Source organism: Grammomys surdaster, unplaced genomic scaffold, assembly GCF_004785775.1.
Source record: "Grammomys surdaster isolate TR1022 unplaced genomic scaffold, NIH_TR_1.0 125216, whole genome shotgun sequence".
NCBI lineage: Eukaryota > Metazoa > Chordata > Mammalia > Rodentia > Muridae > Grammomys > Grammomys surdaster.
The window spans coordinates 302,091-318,820 of record NW_021620106.1 but is presented as its reverse complement, the minus strand read 5'-3'; the positions used below and the strand labels follow the sequence as shown (position 1 = coordinate 318,820).

At 50.9% G+C, this 16,730-nt stretch overlaps 1 protein-coding gene across 1 annotated transcript in view; it reads left to right on the top strand.

Moving 5' to 3' along the window:
- The window catches only part of Scap (SREBF chaperone), a 60,499-nt gene that overhangs the window by 40,301 nt on the left and 3,468 nt on the right, over positions 1 to 16,730 (top strand). The window contains exons 4-18 of the mRNA XM_028785394.1: positions 6,929 to 7,086; positions 7,706 to 7,926; positions 8,119 to 8,224; positions 8,742 to 8,914; positions 9,245 to 9,371; positions 11,232 to 11,344; positions 12,283 to 12,377; positions 13,150 to 13,248; positions 13,404 to 13,622; positions 14,315 to 14,691; positions 15,079 to 15,267; positions 15,351 to 15,552; positions 15,627 to 15,742; positions 15,828 to 16,341; positions 16,418 to 16,503. Of these exons, the coding sequence (XP_028641227.1) occupies positions 6,929 to 7,086; positions 7,706 to 7,926; positions 8,119 to 8,224; positions 8,742 to 8,914; positions 9,245 to 9,371; positions 11,232 to 11,344; positions 12,283 to 12,377; positions 13,150 to 13,248; positions 13,404 to 13,622; positions 14,315 to 14,691; positions 15,079 to 15,267; positions 15,351 to 15,552; positions 15,627 to 15,742; positions 15,828 to 16,341; positions 16,418 to 16,503 (2,795 nt within the window). The remainder of the gene's footprint in view (positions 1 to 6,928; positions 7,087 to 7,705; positions 7,927 to 8,118; positions 8,225 to 8,741; positions 8,915 to 9,244; positions 9,372 to 11,231; positions 11,345 to 12,282; positions 12,378 to 13,149; positions 13,249 to 13,403; positions 13,623 to 14,314; positions 14,692 to 15,078; positions 15,268 to 15,350; positions 15,553 to 15,626; positions 15,743 to 15,827; positions 16,342 to 16,417; positions 16,504 to 16,730) is intronic.

Genomic DNA, 16,730 nt, shown 5'->3' with positions numbered 1-16,730 from the left:
TTGTTTTTTTTTTTTTTGTTTTGTTTTTTTGTTTTTTGTTGTTGTTGTTTTTTTTGTTGTTTTTTTTTGTTTTTTTGTGTTTTTTGTTTTTTGTTTTGTTTGTTTTTTGTTTTTCTGTATAGTCCTGGCTGTCCTGGAACTCACTCTGTAGATCAGGCTGGCCTCAAACTCAGAAGTCCGCCTGCCTCTGCCTCCCAAGTGCTGGGATTAAAGGCATGTGCCACCACTGCCTGGCTCATAATTCCCTTTTCTTTTTCTTTTTTTTTTGAGACAAGGGTTAGTGTTGCCTAGGCTGGCCTCAGCCTGCTATGTAGCTGAACTCCTGATTCTTGTACATCTGCCTCTCAAGTACTGCAGGAAGCCATGCTCCACAGTACCCGACTTCCCTGTTCCTTAAGTGTGTGTAGAGACTTCTTTCCACAGAGCACAGGCATGAGAAGGGTGTGTGCAGTGGAGAACTTGACAGGCATGTCTTCAAGAAGGTATGGATGGTAGAGAGAATGGCACTTGCCTCTGGAGTCTTCCAGATGTATAGATAGCCCTCGTCTACTGAGTAAAAATATCAAGCAGTCTCAACTGAGGGACACCCCACAAAATACCTGACCAGCACTCACACCAAAACCAAGAAACGTCTGAGAAACCGTCACAAGCTATGAGAAGCCCTTGGTGTCATGGCCTGTGATTTTAGAAGCTTCAGTCCAGTTTTAGATGTCTCTGATGCTTTGTGTCTTAGATGAGGCATAGCATCATGGTGGCAGCAAAGTGTGGTGGAGGAGCCTATCGGTCTCACTGTGGCAGGAAGCAGAGGAAGAGGCAGAGAGGCAGGAGCATGTGTGTGAAGAAGGTGTCCAATCCCTGGAGCTAAAGCTCCATGCTTCCCAGCATGGGTGTTGGTTATGAAAAAGCAGCAAATGCTGTAACTACTAAGCCCTCTCTTCAGTTCCTGCTACAGAGCCTACTCATTCTTACCAGGTCCTAGTCTGAGTTCAGCCCACTCTGTATTAGACTTAGTGTGAACTATGGCTTTGTTGGATTGGCAAGGAGCAGTTCCTTCTAAGCAGAGGGCTGTGCTTACAAAGAAAAACAAAGCAGAAACAGCAGAGTCTTTCATTTCCCCATGTGTGGCCTTGGGCAAATGACTGTACACTTTTGCACCTGAGTTTCCATATTTCTAAAGCAAGGTGATAATTATGCCTGTGCTACACTTTATCCTAAGGATTAAATAAGAGAATGCAAACTTAGTGCAGTGCCTGGCCCACCTTTCACATTCAGCAGATGTTTGTGGCTGTCATTGTCTCTCAGGTCTGCCTAGCCTGAACAGATCGGAGAAGAGGAAGCTCTGTGTGCTTGGACTGCTTGCGAGGTCACTAGCATCTGTGCCTTAGGCCTGCCCTCGGCTCAGCGGTCCTTTCTTCAGGAGCCCTGGCCTACCGGCCTTCCACGTGAGGATTCTGTTGAAGCTCTATGCTTGCACTGCCATACTTTTGAAGTTACGGTCACTCAGGTTTACATAAATGCCAATGTTCTGTGTACCACAGGTGCTCAAGAAAGGGTTCTCATTGAGTAGGCAAAGAGCAGGATTATTTAAGAGATGGTGACTGTACCTGCTATTTCATTTTATTTTATTTTATTTTGTGTGCTGTAAGTGAGAAAGTTGGTGGCTCAAGTTGTTTCTGGACTTTGGAGTTCAAGTCTCCGGTAGTGGAAGCCATCCCTTAAAGGAACTAACTCAGGGACTAGAGAGATGGCTCAGCAGGTAAGAGTACTTATCACTCTCATAGTGGCCCAGGTTTGGATCCTAGTGCCACATGGTCACAACTATCCAGAACTCCAGTTCCAGGGCACCCAATGCCCGCTTCTGACCTCCTTGGTCATTGGGCACATATGTAGTGCACACACCTGCATGCAGATAAAACATTTATACACTTTAACAGTTTGCTTTTTAAAAAACTGGCACAGACCCAGTATGGTAGTGCACATTTTAAGTCCAGCACTTGGGAGGCAGAGGCAGACTGAGTTCAAGGCCAACCTAGTCTACAAAGCAAGTTCAGGATAGCCAGGGTTCTGTTACAGAGAGAAACCCTGTCTCAAATATCTCCCCTCCCCCAGTGACATAGGAAAAATGGCGGTAAGGCAACCAATCTGGCCGGGTGGTGGTGGCGCACGCCTTTAATCCCAGCACTTGGGAGGCAGAGGCAGGCAGATTTCTGAGTTCGAGGCCAGCCTGGTCTACAGCGTGAGTTCCAGGACAGCCAGGGCTACACAGAGAAACCCTGTCTTGAAAAACCAAAAAAAAAAAAAAAAAAAAAAAAAAGGAAACCAATCTGAATGAACCTGTAGGAACTAGCAGGCTGAGATGGCACTGCCTGGGATGTCAGATCTAGTTCTCATAATTCCAAGGAGTAATGGTTTCATTCTGATGCTTTTCTAGATGGTTCATGAATGCAAAACGGAAGGAAGGGACTTGGCTGCTCCTAGGTACAGTGGAGGAGCATGTTTGTTGTAGATAAAAGAAGTGTAGTATAGCCAGAGTCCAGAGTGACCGTGTGGGGAGGTGGGAGGGGAAGAGAATGGGAAGAGAACCAGGTGCAGCAGCCAAGAGGACAAAGGTAACCAAAATGTCTGGATTATATATGAAAGAACCTCTGGGAGAATGGCAGCCCAGCCTCTGGGCTGAAGAGCTGTGGAGCGGGGAATGGCAAGGTATGCCAACCATATCTGTAACAGGTAGGGCCTGAGGGATTCTGGGAGGTCCTGGCAGCCAGGTCTTCTTTGGCATGTTAAGTAGGCACCTCAGCCGTTAAACTTAACAGTTTGTATCTGTTGTTTTGACCGGCCTTCACAGGGACCTGCTTTGGGCAGGTGGTTTATTCCCACTTGGTGAGCCCATCGCCCTCATTCATGGCACACAGCCAGTGATGGTGGTGCTAGAATTTGAATCTAGGTTGTTCTGCTTACTTATGAAGGAAGAACTAAATTTAAAATAGAAGATGGGCTTTAAAAGGAGAAAAGCCTGAAGGCTTCAGCACTTGAATGCCTGCCCTAGAGCATCTTGGTGACTGGGACTTAACTACTTACTCAGATGGGATTGTTATGGTCCCAGTCCTCACCAGGCCTTTGTAAGAACCAATCTGGCAGGTTCTCAGAGGCATTCAGGCTTGTTCCATGCCAGACTTCTAAGGTCAGCAATGTAGTGTTGAGGCCACACCTCATCTTCACTTACATTTTAGTGCCTGCCTTCTCACCAGCCTTGCTTTTCCTTCCCTGGAGGATCTCTGGTACAGTGGCCTGTGGAGCTGGAGAATCTCTATCCTCAGAACAGCTCTTACTCAGTGTCTGTAGGAGCAATATGGAGTCTCCCAGCTCTACTTGCTCGGTCACACACTCAATACACCCTTTGCTGGCTGTCTCCCCTGCAGTTTCCTGTATCTTTAAGATGAATTAGTGTTTTCAGAGTCTGCTTCTAGAAGTTTCCAAACTGGTCTAGGGCTTGTGAATGGCTGCCCCTGTAAGAGGATATTGATGTCCAGAAGAGAGATCTTGAAGTCACATATTAAATGATGACTTGATATGTTTAATGACTGGGCCAAGACTTTGAAACAGCTTGAAGGATGTGGAGCACCTGCTGGGAAGGTTCAGGTGGAAGTCAGCGGGTGAGTCAAGAGCCATCCAGCAGAGGGGCCCAGGTAAGCTGAGGAATGAGTCTGCACAGGGGGCCGGACAACATGGTTTGTCTGCAAAGCCTTCTGGCCAGTGAATGAAAACATAGGAGCTGTGGGCTACCCAGAGTTGGCGGGACGTCAAAGGAAAAGTTTGTTTAGGACAAATGGGATAACAACATGTTCTCTAGAAACATGGTGGAGGGCTGGGCATGGTGGTGCACCTGTGTGATGCCAGTACCCAGGAGGCTAAGATGGGAAGATTACAAATCTGAGGCCAGCCAAAGAGACATAGTGGACTCCACAAGACAGACAGATAAATCTGAACTGCACAGAAAACCATGCTACTCCTTCCATGAAAAGAACAGTGGTGCTAACAATAGACTTCCAAGAAGAACTTTGCAGGAACTTGGGGGTTGGGCACTAATAATCCTTCTGGAGCCTGACCCTATATCCCAGGTTGAGAACTCATTCTGTTTGTTTGTTTTGTTTTTTCTGGTTTTTTTTTTTTTTTTTTTTTTGGTTTTTCGGGACACGGTTTCTCTGTGTAGCTCTGGCTGTCCTGGAACTCACTCTGTAGACCAGGCTGGCCTCGAACTCAGAAATCCGCCTGCCTCTGCCTCCCAAGTGCTGGGATTAAAGGTGTGCGCCACCACTGCCTGGCTGAGAACTCATTCTGAATTGTAGTTATTAGTCCTTTGTGGAAATACAGGTCCAAAGCCGGGTGGTGGTGGCACATGCCTTTAATCCCCACACGTGGGAAGCAGAAGCAGGTGAATGAATCTCTCCTCTCACCTGCCCTGTGGAGTCCTGAGGGGCTGGCTTTGGCTTAGAAGCGGGCCCCTTAGCCCTCGGGCATGCCCAGCTCCCTCTATCCTACCTGCCTGCCTCTCTCTAGTTGCCACTGAATTTCTAGGACCTTGGTTTCTCTAGACAACCCCTCCACCTCAGGGACATTTAGGCTTTTCTTTGTCATCATTTTAAAGTCCAGAAGATCCAGCCAGGTGTCCCAGCTGGCCTTTCACTTGCCAGGCTTCCTTTGTGCTGTACAGGCCTTCTTACTCTGTGTCCCTTGCTCCTCAGATGCCCTCCCTGCCTGTCTCCACCTTCCCTGTTCTCACAGGCACTCAGCTTTAGCTCACATACTACACACGTTAGTTAGAGTGTTCCATGGCTCATCTGTCACTGGGAATTGCACATGTGAATGCCCTCATCTGCAGTTTGAGCTTGGTCCCAGTGAGGTCAGCAGCAATATGGAAGAATCAATTCTCATTCTGCCAGCAGTTTATGAGGCCACTCGCTGGCATGCTCTGGAAGTGAGACAGGCACACACCAAGTTCTTGTGAGAAAAGTGTAGCACTTAGTAAGAGTGTCTGAGACACTCTGATACCCTGTTTGGTTATGGAACTGCCCGAGCAGCCTCCTTCCTACTGCTTAGTGCTGTTATTTCTGTAAAATTCCTTCTCTGTGGGTGTGAGTGGGCAGGGACACCCGGAGGTGCTCCTGCTACCTACCATGCAGTGTGTGCAGTGCGTGGGCAGGCTGGCGGGCAGGTGCCACTGCAGTGAGCAAATATGTGGTAGAGGGATGGGAAGGAAAGAGAATCGGAGCTGGAGAATCAAGGGTGGGGAGGATCAGCCCGATGTGAGTAGCCTGTCCACCCACCTAAGGCCATGTTGATGTCCTGGCCAGCCATGTCTAGGTCTGTGGCCCTGCGGCAGCAGGATTCTGTGTCAATGTTTATGGCCCATGTTACCACTAAAGGCCATGGGGATATCCTAGTCTGGGCTGCTGCCTGGGGCCATGTCAATGTCCAAGGACTTCACAGAGTTAGCTGTGTCCCTTGTTGGCTGCAACATTCAGGAGAGCGGCCTGCACCTTGTCTGGGCAGCACAGTAGAGCTGGCCCCAATAGCGGGGGTGCAGGAGAGCTGGTGGGCTGACCAACTCAGCTATCACCCAGGCCCAGATCTAGGGGGTTGAGTTGGCCCATCCCGACATCTACTCCATCTGTGAACTGCTGGAGCTTGTTAAGGGACCAATCCTGCAGATCCAATGCTCCAGGATTTCCACAACATAGGTCAACACCAGGATATCCGAGAGGAGATCCAGTATTGATAGTATGGTGGAAGCCAGAGGCCTCAAACCAGACCAACGACTCACTGCAATGAACATTTATAAGTAAAGCCATTTGAGTAAAAGTATGTGCTGTATGACACACTGACATACTCAGGTTCCATGGTGAGATTGTGTGTTTGTCTGTTTTCTCTTTAGGAGGAGGTTGTAAGAATGAGTATGGAGGAGTAGAGAAATGATTGAGGTGCATAATGTGAAATTCACACAGAATCAATAAAAATTAATAATAATAATGTGTAGAAGGAAGGAAAACACCTCTGGGAGGGGAGGTGGTGGCACACAACTCTAATCCCAACACTCAGGAGGCAGAGGCAGAGGCAGGCAGAACTCTTAGTTCAAGGCCAGCCTGCTCTACAGATTGAGTTTTAGGACAGCCAGGGCTACACAGAGAAACCCCATCTCAAACAACAACAAAACCCAAGCAAACAAACCCATCTCACAGATGAGCAGTGTGTGTCTCCTCAAATACATTCTTGTGGGAGTGAGGGGAGCACACATCTGGATGCCACATGATGGGCATTGTTACTTTCTTCACAGTGAGGACGCTGGAACTCAGGTCAGAAGCACCTCTAATGCCATAGAGTTGGAGAGCTGGCACTGAGAATTTGTTGTTTGTGAGACATCATGTAGCCCGGCTGGCCTGGAACTTGCTGTTTAAATCAGGCCGGTCCTCAAACTTGGGACAATCCTGCCTCTGCCTCTTAATTGTTCGGATTATATCATGTATCACCATACCCAGCCAAAAACTTGGCTTGATTTTTTTAAACACACTACAGAGTACTAACTCTGTGGGTCAGTGTCTATACACAGCCACATACCTCTTAGAGTTTGTAGTCTGGTGCAGCCAACAGCTATGCTTTGGTAAAGGGCTGGACAGTAAGTGATTTAGCTTGGTACTATGATAGACCAGACATTTCTCTTGCAGACACACAGCTCTGTTGTAATAGCATGGGCCAAGGACCAGGGGTGGGGGTGTAGTGGACATAGCTTTATTCCAGAAAACCCAGAACATGAATCTGAGCTTTGTTTTGGCCTGGGGAGCAGGACATATTTTCCTGATACCTAATTCATGAGTGTTCTCCCCATAGCACATGCTCAGTGTTTCTTTTCCGTCCTTTCCTGTTTCTTCTACAGTATGTGGGTGCCCCCGTGGCATACATCCAACAGATATTTGTGAAGTCATCCGTGTCTCCCTGGCATAGAAATCTTCTGGCGGTAGATGTGTTCCGGTCACCTCTGTCCCGAGCATTCCAACTGGTAGAAGAGATCCGGAACCATGTGCTGAGAGACAGGTACTCCTCTCAGGGACGCCCAACCCCGAGTATCAAAGGGAGTTACATTTTCAGCCAGCTTTGCAGTTCTCAGGGCTCTTGTGGGCCTTTGATGCTGCATCCTTACAACTCAACAGAGTGGGTGTGAGTGGGCCTGACAGTAGGTAGTTAGCTAAGCTATAGCTGAGCCTCTGTGTTCTGCTGAGATTAGCAAGTTCTACCTGGGGGTACCTTCTGGTACATGCTGGCTCAACAGACTGTCTGCTGCCACCAGCTTTTAGTTAGCAAGTGACTTTGACAAGAATTTTGGTGAACTAAAGCCCTAAATGTTCTTGCTCTCACTTGGCCACTAAAATTGTCTCAGGTGTTAGTGGGGGAGTTTGCATGCTCTCACACACTTGACTTTCCAGGAAGGAGATGGCTTTAGGGCGCCAGTGCATTCTGAGGGCTGCACAGATGCATGGTCTTCTTGTTGAATACTTGGTAGCATTTCCCTCAGTGCCCTATCACCAGGCTCTTTGGAGATAGCAAGGGGAGATAAAGCATTTAGGAGCCTGTTGACAGACGACTCCCTGTAAGTGCAGTGGGTTGGCCCTGTGCTGGCAGAAACAGCAGAGGCTTCCTCCCGTCTTCTGCATAGCTCAGGGACCAAGAGCCTGGAGGAGGTTTGCCTGCAGGTGACAGACCTGCTGCCAGGCCTCAGGAAACTCCGGAGCCTACTTCCTGAACATGGCTGCCTGCTGCTGTCCCCTGGGAACTTCTGGCAGAATGACTGGGAAAGATTCCATGCTGACCCTGACATCATCGGGACCATCCATCAGCATGAGCCCAAAACTCTACAGACATCAGCCACACTCAAAGGTACCCTCAGCACTCAAGATCTAGAGAGACCTGTGTGATCATTGTCTCTCCTTCAATGGGTGCTCTAGTATATCAGGGGTTGCCTCTTGATTCTAAGAATGAGGGTAGAGAAGGGGTTCTGGGTATCCCAGTTGCCACCTGGTATCAGTGACTGTCATTCCTTTGTGAGTGCTTGCTTGTTTCTACCCACAGACTTGCTGTTTGGTGTTCCTGGGAAGTACAGTGGGGTGAGCCTGTACACACGGAAGAGGATGGTCTCCTATTCCATCACCCTGGTCTTCCAGCGCTACCATGCCAAGTAAGGTGCTCCGGCCCGTGCTCTGTGGGAGACTTGGCCTTGAGTGGTTGCTTCTCTGACCAGCATGGCCCCAGGCCTCCTATTGAAGTGTTTGTATTCTTTATACCAAAGAATTCTGATAATTTGAATGAGGATGGCCCTCAGGCCTGACTAAGAACGAGGGAACTGAGGCAGGTCTGACAACTTTCATGGCCTGGAGTTTTCTCTTGGTCTCTTCTCAAGCCCTGGGCTGTTGGCCTTGGCTGACTACTGAGCCCTATGCAGCCTGTGTCTTCTCAGTAAGCCATGGCAAGCAGCTCTCCACAAGTGGCTGGATCCCCTGAGGCTCCTCTGGTGTGTTCTTCTGGGCCTTTGGCACCTGGAACCGTGTGATAGGTCAGGAAAGGAGGTTTGCAGCTTCATCATCCTTCTGGTGCCTGTGGAGACTAGAGAGATGTTCAGACACCTCAGAGAAGCATCCGATCAACAGATGGCAGGAGATCCTGCCGGGCCCCTTCAGGGACTCTTTTCTCTACAGGTTTCTGAGCAGCCTACGTGCCCGGCTCATGCTTCTGCACCCCAGCCCCAACTGCAGCCTCCGAGCAGAGAACCTGGTCCACGTGCACTTCAAAGAGGAGATTGGCGTTGCTGAGCTCATCCCGCTCGTGACCACCTACATCATCCTGTTCGCCTACATCTACTTCTCCACACGTAGGTCTCACGATGGCGTCTCCCTGACACCCACTTCCCTGCTGTCAGAAATGGCTTGGAGCCAGGAACATATCTGGCAGTCACTAAAGCTAAGGCTTCATTCCCCTATAGATTCTCAGGGGCTTCTGAGGAAAAGACACTTGGTGGGTTAGAGCTCCCAAAAGGTGTGCTATGTTCATGAGACTGAGTGCTCATTCTTGTCCTTTTCCTCTGGGTAAGAGGAGCTTTCCCTTCCTGGACTGATGGCACATTCAGTTCTTAGGAGCTCAGTTATGAAGGGTTCCAGGGGCCAGGGAGGTACTGCCCTGATACGTCCTTTCTGCTCTCTAGGCAAGATCGACATGGTCAAGTCCAAGTGGGGCCTCGCCCTGGCAGCCGTGGTCACAGTACTTAGCTCGCTCCTCATGTCTGTGGGGCTCTGCACTCTCTTCGGCCTGACGCCCACACTCAATGGCGGGTAGGTCTCACAGAACCAGAGTGAGCCATCAGGTCCCTTGCACGTCTGGGCACTGTTGACCATTAGACTAGATGTTTGTTGTTATGCAATGTCTTTGCCTTATTATTTTTGACATTAAAGAGTACATTTTTCCCTCTTTATGTATATGCCATGTCTTTCTCTATCTAGAACATGTAGTTATGCATGTATGTGTTTGTACATATGCATACATATACATTCCGTGCTTTTAGAATATATTTGCATATGGATGGTATATGTGTGTATATGGATGTTATTGTTTATATTTTAAATCTACATGCACACTTTGATTTTTTTAGATTTGTTTTTATTATTTGTAATATGTTGGGGCAGGTGAGTAGAGGTGCCCCTGCAGACCTGATGAGGAGGCCCTGGAGCTCAAGCTGTGGGGGTTGTGAGCTGCCTGGTGAGGTGCTGGGAACTGACCTCAGGTCCTCTGTAAGAGCAGTGCGCTGTTCACTACCGAATGATCTCTGCAGCTGACCACTGCTCTCTGAGGGTTTGGGTCCAGGGAGGTGCGCGACAAAGGATATATGTCTTCCTCACTGTTAAAAGAGGACTGGCATGGTGGTTGAGTGAATAAGGCACTTCCTGCCAAGCCTGATGACTTCAGTTAAATCCTTAGATCTGTAATATGGAAGGAGAAAACCAGCTCCCACAAGTTGTCTTTTGATCTCCACATGCATCTTGTGACACATGTGTGCATGCATATATACTTACATACATACATGAATATAATGAAAGGGTTTTTTTCTTTTTCTTTTTGTTTTGTTTTATTTTATTTTGTTTTGTTTTGTTTTTCGAGACAGGGTTTCTCTGTATAGCCCTGGCTGTCCTGAAACTCATTCTGTAGACCAGGCTGGCCTTGAACTCAGAAATCCACTTGCCTCTGCTTCCCAAGTGCTGGGATTAAAGGCATGCGCCACCACTGCCCAGCAATGGAAGTTTTAAGAAAAAATTAAAATGCCCAAATAGAGTAAGTGTGGTCCGTGTTGTCAGTATGGGGAGATAAGTTCACTCTCTTCCACACTGACGCTCCTTTCCCCTCGTTCCTCAGGAAATCTTAGTGCAGAAGCCCTTGCCTGTGTCTGTCCTCAGTCTTTGGGTTCTGTGGCTGTCGGGTCTGCCTGTGTTACTAAGCAACTGGCCTGTCCCTGACCTTGACATAGGAAAAACCACTTTCCCCCCAGTGCTAGATAACAGACCCAAGGCCTAGGATAGGAGTCAGCAGCTGTGCAGAAAAGCTACTCTGTATGGCTCCTGTTGGGTTCCCTGTCCTGGACTGCCTGCTTCCTTTTCTGAGTCCCTTTCAGAGCCTCATGTACATGGATAAGGCTCAGCCAGCAGCCAGATGCCCTATGGGGACAGTTCCTCCTCTTGAGGCATAGCTTCTCAGCAAAGGCATGAGGATTTAGGTTGCGGCCATCCCTCCCGTTTAGATGAATATCTTGGCCTGGAGTGACAAATTTCAGGTCCATGGTAATTCCATCAGCCACTGGAGTCTAGTGTGGGAAGGGTCAAGAAAGCTGAGGTCTGGTAGTGGGGCAGTGATGTTCTCTAGTGGGTTCTTCCAGTTTCCCTTCTTGTCTCTTCTACCCAGTGGAGATAGTAAGGGATAGCAAAGCTTTGGAGCCTGCCTAAGGGCCAAAAGCTGGGTTTACAAGGAGCCTTGCTGGATGAAGGTACATTAGAGAGGGTTTCTTCCCTGTGCTACAGAAATTGGCAGCCTCAATTTTAGGCCGGAAGGCCCACAGCTTTCCCAGGGCTCAAGCCTGGTAAGAACTAGCTATGTTAGCCCTGATCATGCCGCCATCCCTTACTATTTCTTCCTCTGCTCCCCAGGGAGATTTTCCCATATCTGGTGGTGGTCATTGGGCTAGAGAATGTGTTGGTGCTGACCAAGTCAGTGGTATCAACCCCAGTGGACCTTGAGGTGAAGCTTCGGATTGCACAAGGTAACACTGGGGTGATGGGCTGTTCTTCATTTAGGCCAAAGGAGATAAGGAGCCCTCAAAATGTGTCTTTTAGGGCTGTGGTGACAGCTCAGTCAGTAGAGTGCTTGCTGCACAAATGTGAGGACCTGTTTTCAATCTCTAGACCCATTTAAAGGCCAGGCATAGTGCAACGGCAGTTGTAATCCCAGTAGTAGGGAGACAGCTAGGTGGACCCTTAGCTGGCCTAGCCTAATCAGTGAGCCTTGGGCCAATGAGATACTCTGTCTCAAAATACAAGGTTTCTGTAGAACAAACCTGATGTGACCTCTACACACACTTGCATAATATGTACCCACACAACCCTACCACAGAGTCTTTCACTGTGTAGCTTTGGTTGTCTTGGAACTTGCTATGTAGACCAGGCTGGCCTCAAATTCATAGAGATCCATCTGTCCTTGCCTCCTGAGTGCTGGGATTAAAAGTGTGCACCACCATGGCCTGCTAAGAGGAAGTTGATCTCTTGAGACACTTTATCCTAGGCCTGTGTCTGTGACAGTAACCAGAAACTGACTGCATTCACTCCACCATCCTCTGACGAACTTCTGTGCTTTGTTAATCTCTGTCCTGAGTGTGGGGTTATGAAGAGATGAGGCAAAGCCTTTTGTGTAAATGAAGAGACTTGTTAATATGACAGTTGTGGCAGCATAACCCTGAGGGCAGCATGAGCAAGTCGTTAGCTCAGCCATTGCTCTGCTGGTTAGGAGTGGATATGGTCACAGTTGAGAAAGCCCTGGGCTGGCTTCTCATCTACTCGCCCTCCCTAGAGTCTGCCTAGAGTGGACTGGCTGCCCAGAGGCTGGAGCCCTTCTTCATACATCTGTCCTTCTGAGGACTACAAGGTCAGGTGTAGACATGTAGAGCAGGCTGGCCTTCACTGCCTCAATATGCTTTCCCTGTAGGCTTAAGCAGCGAGAGCTGGTCCATCATGAAGAACGTGGCGACTGAACTGGGCATCATCCTTATTGGCTACTTCACCCTTGTGCCCGCCATCCAAGTAAGGCTCCAGCTTTACCTCTTAGCAGCCACGTGGCGTGTGTGTGTGTGTGTGTGTGTGTGTGTGTGTGTGTGTGTGTGTGTGCTGTCACCGCATGCAGGCTTTTAATAGAATCCATGTTGCTGTGCCAGAGATCTCAAACAAGGGCAGGGGAAGAAAACCTAACTCTCAGCAAGTTCTGCCCCTTAACTAGGCCTAGGATGCAAACCACCCCTTTCCCAGGTTAGGGCAGAATTCCTCTTCTTTCTGTGGTAACTGGCCAGAAAAGTACATGAGCAAGTCAGGGCTTGTGGAGAAAGGCTCTTTAGAGAGCACGCTGGTGGGCTTAAAGTTTCCTGGGTTGGATCAGACCCTTATGCCTTTCTCACAGAACTAGAAGATTCTAGAAAAGCACTTTTTTGTTTCTGTTTTTTTGTTTTTCCGATACAGGGTTTCTCTGTGTAGTCCTGGAACTCACTCTGTAGACCAGGCTGGCCTCAGAACTCAGAAATCCACCTGCCTCTGCCTCCCAAGTGCTGGGATTAAAGGCGTGCGCCACCACCGCCCGCCCGGCAGAAAAGCACCTTTTAAGGCCACGCTGAAGCAAAGTATGCAGGCTCTGCCCTGCTCCCCAGTAAACAGCTATCCTGACCCTACTAGTCGGCTCCCAGTCTCCAGACCAGTAGCTGAAGAATGTTTTCCTTTGCCATTGCTGTGCCCTGGTAATTCTGGGGACCACGCTTCCCAGGCTGACAGCCACTCAACCACTATGCCTCTCGTGTGTTCACTGCAGGAGTTCTGCCTCTTTGCTGTTGTGGGCCTGGTGTCTGACTTCTTCCTCCAGATGCTGTTCTTCACCACTGTCCTGTCAATCGACATTCGACGGATGGAGGTAAGAGTGGCTGAGTCTGCCTGCCCTCTGTCTGGCTTGCTGCTGGCTTTGTTCAGAAGGCCTCAGAGTGACAGAGCGTGGGCCCAAGCAGAGGCAGCACTCCCATGTAGGCAGCCTCTGAACAACTTGGGGCCTGATCTCTGTGCACTCAACAGCTAGCAGACCTGAACAAGCGGCTGCCCCCTGAATCCTGCCTGCCCTCAGCCAAGCCTGTGGGGAGGCCAGCACGGTATGAGAGACAGCTCACTGTACGGCCATCCACACCGTACACCATCACATTGCAACCATCTTCCTTCCGAAACCTGCGGCTTCCCAAAAGGCTGCGTGTCGTCTACTTCCTGGCCCGCACTCGCCTGGCACAGCGCCTCATCATGGTACCGTCACCCCTGCTCTGCCTTGCAAGGGACAGCACTAAGATCCATTCAAATCCCAGGGGTGCCACTACAGAGCCTTTCTTCTGAGCTCTCTGACCAGGAACTCCTGGCCTGCCTTTTGGGGAAGCAGTACCAGGACAGAGGGGATGAGCTGTCTCTAGAGGGACACAGGACAGGGATTCTCTAGGACAAAGTCACTTTTCATGGTCAGTGCTTCCCTGGGCCATGGCTAATCAGCCTCCATGTAGCATGCAAGCAGTCGAGAACAGAGGAGTGTGCTGGCTGTTGAGGTGGCAGCATTTCTCCCAGGCAGCTAAGGGAGAGGGTGGGGGTAAACTGAGGCCCTTTGGAAGGTTTGCAGTAGATTAGGCACCTGGGCCCTCTGGCCAAGCTGACCAGGGAATAGTGTCAGCTTTCTGGGCCTGCACAGAAGAGGTCAGGAAGTTCTGTCAAATTAAAGGGGTTCCAGTGGTTTCTAGCCTTGAAAATTCAGTTCTTAAACACAGAAAGGGCTCTAGTGGCAAATGTTGGCAGGTGGTAGTGAGAGGACTTGGGGAGGTAAAAGAGTACAGCTTGGGGGCCATGTCCTACCTGCACATCCAGGTCCTTCCAGTGTGCGAGCCAAGACTGCTGGGGCCTGGGGCTGCCCATTGCCTACAAGGCCCTACTGAGCACCCGACACCCCACTGCAGGCTGGTACCGTTGTCTGGATTGGCATCCTGGTATACACAGACCCAGCAGGGCTGCGCACCTACCTTGCTGCCCAGGTGACAGAGCAGAGCCCATTGGGTGAGGGTTCACTAGGCCCCATGCCTGTGCCTAGTGGAGTGCTGCCTGCCAGCCACCCGGACCCTGCATTCTCCATCTTCCCACCTGATGCTCCTAAACTGCCAGAGAACCAGACATTGGCAGGTGAGCTGCCTGAGCATGCAGTTCCAGCAGAGGGTGTCCATGACAGCCGAGCCCCAGAGGTAACTTGGGGCCCTGAGGATGAGGAGCTGTGGAGGAAATTGTCCTTCCGACACTGGCCCACACTCTTCAACTACTACAACATCACGTTGGCCAAAAGGTAAGCTGAGCTGAGCCAACTGTCCTCTGTTTCGGTGTCACTCACCATCCCCAGGGCATCTTCTTCTCTACTAGGTGAGAGAATACTAGGCTGAATTCTGCATTGAGTTTAAAATAGTCCAAACCAATTCATGGAGGCAGCGATAACAGGAACTAGTGTTCCTATCACTACACTGGGAGGGTAGTCCTGAGTCCGTGTTCTCAGGAGTTAAAGGTTGCTTGCCCCTCTTCCCCTTGGCAGAATGAGATGCACTGATGCACTAGGGTGCCAGGGTTGGAAAGTAGCAAGATTGGGGTGCCAGAACTGGTTTGGGGAGGGGACTGCAGGCAGTGAGACTACGCTAGGAGGGCATCCCTACTGAGGCAGGGCATCACTGCCTACTCACAGGTACATCAGCCTGCTGCCTGTCATCCCTGTCACACTACACCTGAATCCACGGGAGGCTCTGGAGGGGCGACATCCTCAGGATGGTCGCAGTGCCTGGGCCCCACCAGAGCCTTTGCCTGCTGGCCTCTGGGAGGCCGGACCTAAGGGGCCAAGTGGAACACAGACCCATGGCGACATTACCTTGTACAAGTAAGGCCCCAGTAGACAAGAACTGGGTCAGGGTGGAGTCGGTGTTGGGGTACACCTGCTCATACTTTTGCTGTCGCGCACAGGGTGGCCGCGCTTGGCCTGGCAGCGGGCATCGTCCTAGTGCTGCTGCTGCTCTGCCTCTACCGGGTGCTCTGCCCGCGTAACTATGGGCAGCCGGGTGGTGGCCCCGGCAGGCGGAGGCGCGGGGAGCTGCCGTGCGATGACTACGGCTACGCACCGCCTGAGACGGAGATAGTGCCGCTGGTGCTGCGAGGGCACCTCATGGTGAGTGGGGTGGGATTCAGCGGACAGCAGGTTGTCGCGGCCTTGGCCCTTGTCAACATAGCACCCTCACGCAGGACATCGAGTGTCTGGCTAGTGATGGGATGCTACTCGTGAGCTGCTGCCTGGCAGGCCAAGTCTGCGTGTGGGACGCACAGACCGGGGACTGCCTCACACGGATCCCGCGCCCTGGGTAAGCGTGAGTGGGCCCCGCCTTTGCCTGCTCTCACAGGCTCCGCTCGCAGCTCATACTCTTGTGTGCCCCTCATCCTGGCCAGGCGACGCCGGGACAGCTGCGGAGGCGGAGCTTTTGAAGCTCAGGAGAACTGGGAAAGGCTGTCCGATGGAGGCAAAGCTAGCCCGGAAGAGCCTGGGGACAGCCCCCCGCTGCGACGCCGCCCCCGAGGGCCTCCACCGCCTTCTCTCTTTGGGGACCAGCCAGACCTCACTTGCTTAATCGACACCAACTTCTCGGTGCAGCTGCCCCCAGAGCCCACTCAGCCCGAGCCTCGGCACCGGGCGGGCTGTGGCCGCTCTAGAGACTCTGGTTATGACTTCAGCCGTCTGGTGCAGCGTGTGTACCAGGAGGAAGGCCTGGCTGCTGTGCGCATGTCGGCCCTTCGCCCACCCTCCCCTGGACCTCCCTTGCTCCAGGCCTCTCAAGAAGAGGGGACTTCTCCCGAGAAGGGCTCTCCTCCTCTGGCCTGGGCCCCTAGCACAGCCGGTTCCATCTGGAGCTTAGAGCTGCAAGGCAATCTCATCGTGGTTGGGCGGAGCAGCGGCCGGCTGGAGGTGTGCCGAGTGGCTGCCCACACCGAGCTGGGGGGTTCCCATGGGGAGTGGGTGCTCACAGCCTCTGTTTCCACAGGTGTGGGACGCCATTGAGGGGGTGCTCTGCTGCAGCAATGAGGAGACCTCCTCGGGCATCACAGCCCTTGTCTTCTTGGACAGGAGGTGAGTTATCAGGCTGCCTGTCGCAGCCCCATGTTTTACCCAACCTGTGAGCGGCAGACAGCGATCTGAGGCTTGAGGCCTCTTTGCTTGGTGTGGGATTTGACCTATTTTTATTCAGTCTCTGGTTGACATGGTGGTTCAAGTGGTGACTTTAAAAATGTGAAGTTTTTGAAGCAGGCGCCAGGCATAGGGTAACGCAGAGTAGAGTTTTCTTTCTACCCTTCTAA